Genomic DNA, 10,845 nt, shown 5'->3' on the forward strand with positions numbered 1-10,845 from the left:
TAATCCATAATATTATGATGATTTTGTCCAACAGACCATTACAAAACCGTGAAGATCCGGAATCAAAAGTTGACAGATGGATAAAGCGTGATTGTATATTCCCGCAAAATGATATTTTAAACATGGCTGCAAGTGGCATGCAACATTTAAAATCAGATGTGAATCCTGAGAATTCTTTCTTCAGTCACCACCTGCACTCTGCGATCATCCTTCATGCTATAAGCAGGGATTCTAGTTTTCCTGCCATAAGGCTGTCCGTATCATTTCTGTTTCCCATCTCCCGCCCGCCCTGAATTTACATTCCAACGTGATTTATTTGTTTGTTTGTTGTTTAACGCCGCACTCAGCAATATTCCAGCTATATGACTGCGGTCTGTAAATAACCAAGTTTGGGCTAGACAATCCACTGATTGATATCAAGAACAATGAACCAAGTTGTCCAGGTAGGTTGACATGAAATCAACATCTGATCAGGCGATTGGGTGTAGCGACTTGTGAGATTTTGTTGTTGTTGTTGTTTAACACTGCACTCAGCAATATTCCAGTTATATGACGGCGCATGGTAAATAATCGAGTCTGACATCATGAGCATCGATCCAGGCAATTGGGATAAAAAGACCAAGTCAGCGAGTCCGACAACCCGTTAGTCGCCATGACTATATAAAAAACATAAATCTCCTTAATAAATATGACAAAGATTTATTTTCAAACTACAATGTTCAGATGAAGCATCGATAACTCTTATGGTAAACCTGGTTCATAGAAGGAAAATGTAAACACTCTTAACTTGCACAGTGATAATTTGGTGTGAGAAATAAGTGACGGATCCAGGCCAATGTCAGCACTGATGATATGAGGATTTCATTCACCAAAAAAGGTGCTGTTCCAACACATATTGTCCCCCGTGTAATGTGTCCTTCCAAAAGTAGAAATGTGAATACACATAGCCAGTCAGCTTAGAGCAGTGCAGTAATTGTCTCCCTTAACTTTGCCTCATTTGCTCCTACCACATCACCAACCTGAAACAAAAGAAGCATATTCTTGCAAAAAATCGTTCTACTATGTTCAAGGTTTGCTTGTTGTTTAATGCCACACAAAGCAAGCTCCTAGTTTTTCAGCATATTCCAGGGCCCACTTGCACAAAGCGATCTTAGCGCTAAGATGATCTTAACTCCCATACTTTAGCATAGGCTTACAATAGTCTTAGCGCTAAGATCGCTTTGTGAAAGTGGGTCCTGTGCTCCAGATAATTTTCTGAGCCACTGAGTACTTACTCAACCATACTCATTCACATTTGTCTCATGCAGGATTAGCGTGTCAATCATGGACAGCATATCATGATAAGAATAAAGACACTCTGTGGTAACACTTGACTGACTGTTAGTTTTGTCATTAACTGGTACACACTGAAAACATCTATTCTTAACTTACATACTTCTCTATGTGTCTATAGTTCGTGTTTCTTTTGGCAGTGTATATAATTTCTCCTCCGATCCAATCTTTTGTGTATTTTATAACAATTAGTAGACAGTTTTTTTTATAAATTATTTCTGCATACAATGCGGTTATATGTGACTTGTACTTTGTAGTGAACCTCAAGCTAGTTGGTGTTTCTACAAGTTGTAATACACAACTCAAAACCCTGACTTTCATGTTAAGAGCCCAGGAGCTATATATCCAAATACCTTTAATACACACTTGGCTTAACAAAATTGTAACTGAACCAAGATTGTTTATCATGTTTCTATTAGTTTCTATGTGGAACTGCATTATCAATTCATAATTTTGTTGTTGATTAGCAAATTCTTTGACAATCAGTAAATGTCCAAACGCTTGAGTGACACATCACTAACACAAACTCAAAATTCAATTACATGAACATAATAAGCATTTCCATGCATTCACACATATTACTCACCTTATTACCGTCTTTAAATATAAAAAATGTAGGCATGGCAGATATACCCATTTTCTCAGCTATTTCCTGAAAATAAAGACATTGGATCAGCCTTCCATCATGAGTAAATCAAGAAGTAAATGAGTCACATGGCCTTCGTGCCTCTTTCAACTGCATTAGTTTTGTTTCACAGCCTGTCACTGGAGGGCCCAAAGTAATCAGCAGGTCTTCGATAATTACCACTTTGGTGAAACCCACGACGACCAGAACGGTGCTGACAAAACTAGAAACACAATTAGGGCGAACCAGGATTCAAACCCACAATTATAGATTTCAGGCACATTTAAGGGAGGGAAATCTGCACGGCAAACTGCAATGCCTTGAACGACTATGCCAGTATATTGAGATAATTAAGGCTATTTTAAAAACAAATAGAATGAAATCAAATCATAATTCATTCCTTGGAATGGAAGCGCTTTACCATTCGGTTACATTTAATAGTTTTGAGCCCTCTCACATCAGCAGCAATCAGAAGTGCAGTCCAATGTTATGACTTATTTCAACCACCCGCGAAGATCTGGGGTAGAATAGGTCTTCAGCAACCAATACTTGCCGTAAAAGACAACTATGCCTGTCGTAAGAGGCGACTAACGGGATTGGGTGGTCAGGCTCGCTGACTTGGTTGATGCATGTCATCGATCCCCATTGCGGGGATCCATGCCCATGATATTAATCACTGGATTGTCTGGTCCAGACTCGATTGTTTACAGGCCACTGTCATATAGCTGGAATATTGCTGAGTGCGGCGTTAGACAATAAACCAACCAACAAACTTATTTCAACAAACGTTCACTGATCACTTGAAGATCAGGGTTTGTGTGTCATGTATAGACGTGACATAATGTACTTACCGCACAATCATCTACATCCACTTTCAGCACCACCAACTTATCTTTCCATTCTTCCTCCATTGCCTGAAAGTTTATATAACCAAATTAGAAACAAAGCTCTCCATGTCATTGAGAGTCCTTTACAAATTATCATTATGCCTTACATCACAGTCTGCAATACAAGCATTATCACCATGGCTACCTCGAAGGATGAGCAAGAAGTCTTAGTGGTTAATGGTCACTGCCACAGTATGATGATTCACAACTAGTCATTCAACAATACTAGGGCAAGCACCAGGTAACATGATCAGAGTACCTGTTCTAACGACCTGTGAAGATCCGGGGTAGAAACGGTCTTCAGCAACCCATGCTTGCCGTAAAAGGGGACTATGCTTGTCGCAAGAGACGACTAACGGGATTGGGTGGTCAGGCTCACCGACTTGGTTGATGCATGTCATCGATCTCAATTGCGTGGATCTCATGATGTCAATCACTGGATTGTCTGATTCAGACTTGATTTTACAGACCGCTGTCATATAGCTGGAATACTGCTGAGTGCGGCGTTAAACAACGAACAAAAAAACAAAACAAAAAACACAACCTGTTCTTACATCTTCCCTAGCCAAGGGAGTTAATGGACTACAAAAGTCGAGTTTCCAACCTTGCCAAACTAGGCTGGAATTTTGGACTTGGAGCTCAATCGTAGCTATTATGAGTTACGGTAAACTACATTTATGACGAACAGACAGATATAATGAACTGGGTTTTTTGGTCCCAGACATTTCCTCTATATATATGCTTATAACAAGCTAAAATTAATGGTCCCTTTGAGTTCCTTAACCGTAGTTTACAGCGTGTTCCTTCTATGTCCCTCCCATTAACCAATCATGATTCCACTTCTCATATAACTTGTGTTTACTCCAGATAAAATAGCGGTGCCCAGTTAAGAAATTCCGATCAAGTTAATCAAAGAAAATTTTAAGATTCCCTGACTCACAGACACCCAGTGCATAAGGATTGTAGAACAACATTTGCGCACACTGATTAAGAGCAAGAAAAGATTTGGAAAATATCTGTTGATGCCCAGTTGATGATAAACATGCTTTGTAAATCTTGCAATTGTCCAAAATCTGCATGGCAGTCAAAATGCCCATGTTATTTATGAACAAAGTGTTGATTTCATTATGCGACTTTGATTGGACTATACCAAAATATAACCAAGAAATTCCAGCATAGTTTGGTGAGGGTAGAAACTGAACTTTTATACAATCACACAACCACAGAGCATTATAAACATGTTTGAAACGCCAAGTGTCGCAACAGTCTTCCCATTAAAAAACATGAAATCGGTCAAAGCGCCCGATGTGATCAAAGTAGACAACTGTTCAAACATGTTAAAACATTTTGAATTTTAAGCATACAAAAAAAGATGAGACCTACAGTCTTTGATCTTATAACATGTATAACAAAGAAAAAATATGTATGCCAAAAATGGGAAGATGAATGTACCGAAGCCTGTAAGTGAGTGAGTGAGTTTGGTTTTACGCCGCTTTTAGCAATATTCCAGCAACATCACGACAGGGGACACCAGAAATGGGCTTCACACATTGTACCCATGTCGGGATTCGAACCCGGGTCTTCGGCGTGACAAGTGAACGCTTTAACCACTAGGCTACCCGACCACCCCCTGAAGCCTGTGAACTTGCAGTTGTTTATAAGCTACAGTACTGCTTCAAAGCTGCTGTTTGAACAAACATTGATGCATTCACAACAGACTGATGAGTTTTAGGAGTTCACATGAACAACAGTTATGCTTCTGATAAACAGTAATGTTGAAGTGTAAATGTACTTGTCAATGCTTAAATAGAGTAATATTAAAACATATGTCGTATGAGTAAACAAACATTGTCTGAGATCATGTCTTGTTTTAATTTTCAAGTACAGCATGCAGTGCAGAGCTACAGATAAACAGCGTATTTTCGTAAAATACCCCCCAAAAATATTCAAAACCAATTACTTTCATTTAACTTGCGTACAGAAATGCATGCATTAAACATGTTAAATGAAAAAGTCAAATGTATGAAAACAGCACACGTAAATACCCAATGAAGCTTTTTCAACATGTGTACAAGGGAGCTAATTTCTGAAACACAATTACGAGCTAAGTTACTTTCCGAGTCAAGCCTATATATTTAGGACAGTTATATACATCCAGATCATTGTTTCATTTTTTTTAAATCTTAAAATGTTCACTAATTTTGGGAAAAACCCAATAGTTTGATGAACAGATGAGTGAAAACATATTGGTTACCCAATGAAAACTGTAATTACCCAATTAAAATAGAAACCCTAGAGTAAAAACTCAATTGCTCAAAGTTATGTGGAGCTCTGCAGTGTCGCCAGCTTATTTGTTGTGCGGTCAGTTGTGAACTGCATCCTGAAATAGTGCAGGGAGAAAACCCCCGAAATGCTACCCTACAGTATAATGAACAGTCCATAGTCAAGATTCGGTTCAACTGGAAGTGAACTCGTACTTTGTGGCAGTTGTATATGTTAGAGTAAAGATAAAGCTTCAGTCAACTTCAGTGTATGAATGATCTAAACGTTTGATACATGTATCTAAACAGTTTATGCAAAGGCTGCAGTAAAACAAGTCCCAATCAGATATTTTGTACCCAATTCTTTGAGACCTACAGTGGGTACCCGGATAGGGTCGGGTACCCGGGTAGTAAATCTGGACTAGTCACAGCCCTTGTCCTTTAGCAGTGCAGGACTGACTCACTTTTAGTTTAGGAGCAATCATCTTGCATGGACCACACCATGTGGCATGGAAGTCAACCACCACGACCTTGCCTGGGTATTTGGACAGCTCCACATCGAAATCAGCCTGAAACACAACAATGACAGCATGTTTAAGTGTCTTTTATCATGGCTGTATCATGTGCATGGACACATGGTGCCTGCTGCCAGTGAACACTAAAATGGGGAGTGTGTGTGAGAGTGTTTGTTGTTTAACACAGCTAGGGCTGGGACGGGTAACTCGGGTACCTGGGTCGGGTGGGTACTGAGTAGGTCCCGGGTACCCTCAGGACTACCCGAACCTGTGGTTAGTCACGTGATACATTGTCTAATGACTAAAATTATCTGGAACTCTATGGTTACACTACAAATCATTAATGTTCGCTTTTTTTTCTGACTATGCACCCATTCCCTCCGATTTTTCATATGGTTGAATAAACATATACCTTAAGTCAACTTCAGTTCATGCATGACCAGATTGTAAATACATGTATCTAAATACGTTTTGCCAGGGCTATGCTAAAAAAGTTACCAATCGGACATTTTGAGACATCTCCTGAGACCTAACAGTGGGTACCCGGGTAGGGTCGGGTAATAGGGGGGCTGGTACCCAGGTAGTAAATTTGGACTCGTCCCAGCCCTAAACACAACGCTCAGAACTATTCTAGGTATATGATGGTGGCCCGTAAATCACTAAGTCTGTGATAGACATTCCAGTGATTGATATTAAGAACAACGAACAATGCTGTCCAGGTGGGTTGACATGAAATAAACAAGTCGGACAATCTGATCAGGCGATTGGGTGTAGCGACTTGTGAGATTGTTTGTTTGTTGTTTAACGTCGCACTCAGCAATATTCCAGCTATATGACGGCAGTCTGTAAACAATCGAGTCTGGACCAGACAATCCAGTGATTAATATCAGGAGCATCAATCCACTCAATTAGGATACAATGACATGCCTCAACCTAGTCAGCGAGCCTGACCACCTGATCCCGTTAGTCACCTCTTATGACAAGCATAGTCACCTTTTACGGCAAGCATGGGTTGCTGAAGACCTTGTGAGATTGAGTGTCATGTTGTGGATTATTACTCCTGCTTTAGTTAGGTCATCCAGTCATTACCCACAGGACACACACACACATACACATCTATATAGACACACATACACACATTAGAAAACTGCTGACAGCTGTTGGAAAAAGCTGATACAGTCCTAACAACCCCAACCCTAGACTAACATGTAGTCTCTGAAATCGTATATTACACACTATCCTTCTTGACTCTAAAAATAAAAATAAAATTCCCTATGCTGATTGTGGAATAGAGCTAGCTTGAGCTGGCTAGACTTGCTTTTGTATGCATTTCTAGATTATGTTTTTTTCATAAAATAAATATATTCCACGGTCATGGTGCAGGACTACCCCAACCCCAATAATACATGACCAGTCCCATCGGTAGAAACTAACAGGTTTGAACTACTAGTCCTTACTAGTAGTGAATCCTCGTCGCAGAAAAGTGAACACGACACATATCAAAGTTTGCTTGAAAACGTGACCTAACCTCAATGACAATGCATTTTTACCACAGATATAGGCCTACCGGTCATTAACATATCTAGGGATCAGCCAAATGTAGTCATTACACATAGATTATACATGCTTTGGACCAGTTACTATTAACACCGAGATAATTATAATAATTAAAAATTGAATCTGAAACCTACAGTGTCGAAATCCACCGGTATAACATTGATCAACCCCACCTGTCTCGGCCAAAAGGTGTGGGCAATTTCAGGTCAAAACACTGCCATTAGACATCGATGAAACGCCGATTTATAACAGATTAGAAGTTTTCAATCGCCTTACCTTAGATGTATCGGCTTCTAGTTCTTTCACCATTTTCAGTGTGACTAGGTTCCTGTAGAAAATAACAACGTACAGTTTTTCTCGATCCCGTGAACAACGTTCTCGCAACTTATCAACACGCACCGCGCCAAAAGGATGTTCACCAACAAGTGAGACCAGCGCCGTCTGGTGGTCAGATTCGTGAACTCCTAACATCAACGTTAGACTTGCTCAGGGCTGCGCATTGACGCGGATGAACATTTCCGCTAACCTGTTTTCTGGGAATACGGTTTACAGGATGTTTTCGCCCTTCACCGGTCAGGTTGTGATATGATAGCATTATGGTGAACCCGTGAAGATCCGGGTGAGAAGCGGTCTTCAATAACCCTTGCTTGCCGTAAAAAGCGACTAACGGTATCGAGTGATCAGGCTCGCTGACTTGGTTGATGCATGTCATTGATCCCAATTATGTAGATCGATGCTCATGATGTCAATCACTGGATTGTCTGGTCCAGACTAAATTGTTTACAGACCGCCGTCATATTGCTGAGTGCGGCAGTAAAGAACAAACATCATCACCAGTGAGCGGCAAGAGTGTAGCTCGAGAATAGCATCTATAGCGTCATGTAGACAACAAGACAGTAATTCCGTGGTCTGGTAGTAGAGCGTCCGCCCGGAGAGCGGAAGGTCCGGGATTCTATCACCGGCAGCGTCATACCAAAGGACGTACTTGTTGTTGCCCTGTCTGGCGCTCGGCATTAAGGGACTAAAACAAGGACTGGTCGGCTCGGAGTCAGTATGCTGTGTCTGAGTAGGGTATTGATGTTAAACTGCGGCATGGTATCTCAGTGTTCTATCAATATAAATCGGTATCAGTCCGGACTAGTACAAGCAGCCACACACACGCACGCACGTACGCACGCACGCACGCACGCACGCACGCACGCACGCACGCACACACACACACGTGCATGCACGTCGCTATATAAGTACAATAATCTTGGACGCGCACACCTCCCCATCATCGTAGCTCGAGAATAACACAGAGTCATTATGGATGACGAGATCGTATTTTATTATGATAGTGAGAGGCAAGTATTTCGAGAATTACATATTGCTATGTTGGATGACAAGACCGTAGCTCGAGATATCATTGCATGTGTCATGGTGAAGAGTGGTCAGACAGTAGCTCGACAAAACCTCAAAATGTTAATAAAAAAGATATTGTGAAGCGCTAGTAAAATATAAGAAATATATCTGTGGACATCACGCCATACTGCATCAAACACTTATCGCCTTTAACAAAATAAGATCTGAAAAACATTTGCCTCATAATAATTGATTATGTATTTGTAAAAATTCATAGTTTAATTTTTCAATTTTATTGTTATATCTACGAGTCCACTGTGAAATTTGTCTACGAGTTGGGAGTGGCTACGAATTCTCCATGGCAACGAATTAGTTTGATGACTAATTCGCCTACATCCCCTTTTCTAACAGTTGTGCTTTGTCACATTTAGTCTCTGAAATAATTTAACTAAACATTAAAGAGAGAAAAATAATATAATAATATTTTCCTTTTCAACCAAAGAATCCGTATTATCCAAACTTTCAAAAAACGTGCGAGGAATTTTTCTGATATTTATCACCCAAAACTGGCTCCCACTAGAGATATCGCTTGGATGAGATCAAGCGATATCTACACTGTAGATATCGCTGCAATGAAATTGCATCACAATACTTTGCAGACCATTGTGACGTCACTGGTTACCATGACGCCACAATCAAATGACATCACTAATGGCCCTGCTACTGAAGCTGTTAGCAGTACTTTTTACACCGAAGACACTGCTAATTACTGTCTACAAACTGAAAAACTTGGAAGAATGATGTTGGATGATAAACAAAATCACACCCTCGTGTCTTGTGACATCAAATATATCAACACTTGTTGATAAAAGTGGCAAAAATGCTCGATAGCCTCGGAACGTTTCCACTTTTATCAACGCGTGTTGATATATTTGATATCAAAAGACACTAGGGTGAGATTCTCTCTTTCTCAGCGTCCTTTGTGTGCTGGTAAGCGATAGTGTTCAATAAACCGCTGCATTGGCCTCATCACGTAACGCGCAATGATCCCTGTGATTTGTTTCAATGTCGCGGACGTATCTTCTTCACAATCTAGGTACGAAGTACGTATTTAACGTTAACCGCTATATTGTGTTAATCGTTGGCGTCGCCATACTATGTGCGTTTGTTTATAAACACCACCTCAACTCGTGCAGCTTTCTAGGTGCGTCATCATATGACGTCATCAGTTGGGGGCTTGCGTTGATCTACGCGTCATAACGGTGATTTACCTCACTTCTCGCGTCACCTCCAGACTCGCTTGTCGTGCAAAACTATTGCACAGCGGAAACCCGATAATCCAGCCTGCTATAAACATGATAAAGTAGGTGGAATGCATGCGCTCACTATGCTTACCTCGTCTGCTGGTTCACAGCAGAGAGGTGACTGTGTGATTGTATGCTAGCTCTCGCTGCTGCGGCTTCTCACTCTTGAATAGCCACCCACTACCCAAGAATATATCTTCTTTTCTATTTTCATAGCATTAGTCCAGCAATAATTAACGTTTACATTAGGAATATAGGATGAAAATAATTAACAACAGTGGATGCTCATCTCCTTAACTTACGGCCAAAAGAAACTTTACCCCTTTAAACATGAACTAGCAAAAAAATCAAAAACATAAGTTATAACTAAATCAATGCAAAACACAGCAATGTTCTGTGCAAAAAAGTGATACAAGTCCCGTGTTGCTGTAACTAACCTGATGCAACGTTACAGACAGACCGGGCAGACATCAGATATGTCAAGAACAAGCAGACCCAGTGTAACTACGCCCAATGAAGACCGGTACTTACGTACTTTGCATCTCCGGAATCGATACTGACAGTGACGTCATCAGCGACGAATGCCTTGGGGCATATGGTTAGTCGACAGACAGTGGCCAGGCAACTCAGGGTTCAAGAACTTATCAGCGACGTGACTGGCATAGGGCCGTCTTTACCGATGAAAGCCGGTTCTGTCTGTTCAGAGCTGATGGTCAGCGTGTTTACCACCGAAGGGGAGAACGAACGGCACCATGTTGTGTTCAGGAAGTCTTGCTGTATGATGGAGAGGGTGTTATGGTGTTGGGATGAATTTTGAGCAGGAGAGAACACTACTGGGTATCATTAACGTAAATGTGACATCTTAGTGGATAACATTCTTCGTCCGATTATATACAGCTGCCACGTGGTGTCCTTTGTCAGAATGGCAACACCAGACCCCATACAGCCCGAATCGTACAAAACTTCCTTGCAGAACGTGTTGCCGTGGCCTGCACGCTCCCCAGACATGTCCCCCATAGA

The 10,845-nt window shown here is 40.9% G+C and overlaps 1 protein-coding gene across 1 annotated transcript; it reads right to left on the reverse strand.

Moving 5' to 3' along the window:
• Positions 1–679: 679 nt before the first annotated feature.
• LOC124136157 (thioredoxin-2-like) lies at positions 680–7,620 on the reverse strand. The gene is made up of 5 exons (XM_046501979.2): positions 7,454–7,620; positions 5,570–5,674; positions 2,809–2,871; positions 1,919–1,984; positions 680–1,019 (listed from the first exon to the last, which is right to left on the reverse strand). The coding sequence occupies exons 1-5, from the start codon at positions 7,484–7,486 to the stop codon at positions 957–959; spliced, it is 330 nt and encodes a 109-aa protein (XP_046357935.1). The 5' UTR covers positions 7,487–7,620; the 3' UTR covers positions 680–956.
• Between the last annotated feature and the right edge of the window lie 3,225 nt (positions 7,621–10,845).

This window comes from Haliotis rufescens, unplaced genomic scaffold (assembly GCF_023055435.1).
Source record: "Haliotis rufescens isolate VD_foot unplaced genomic scaffold, xgHalRufe1.0.p SCAF_2, whole genome shotgun sequence".
NCBI classification, from domain to species: Eukaryota; Metazoa; Mollusca; class Gastropoda; order Lepetellida; family Haliotidae; genus Haliotis; species Haliotis rufescens.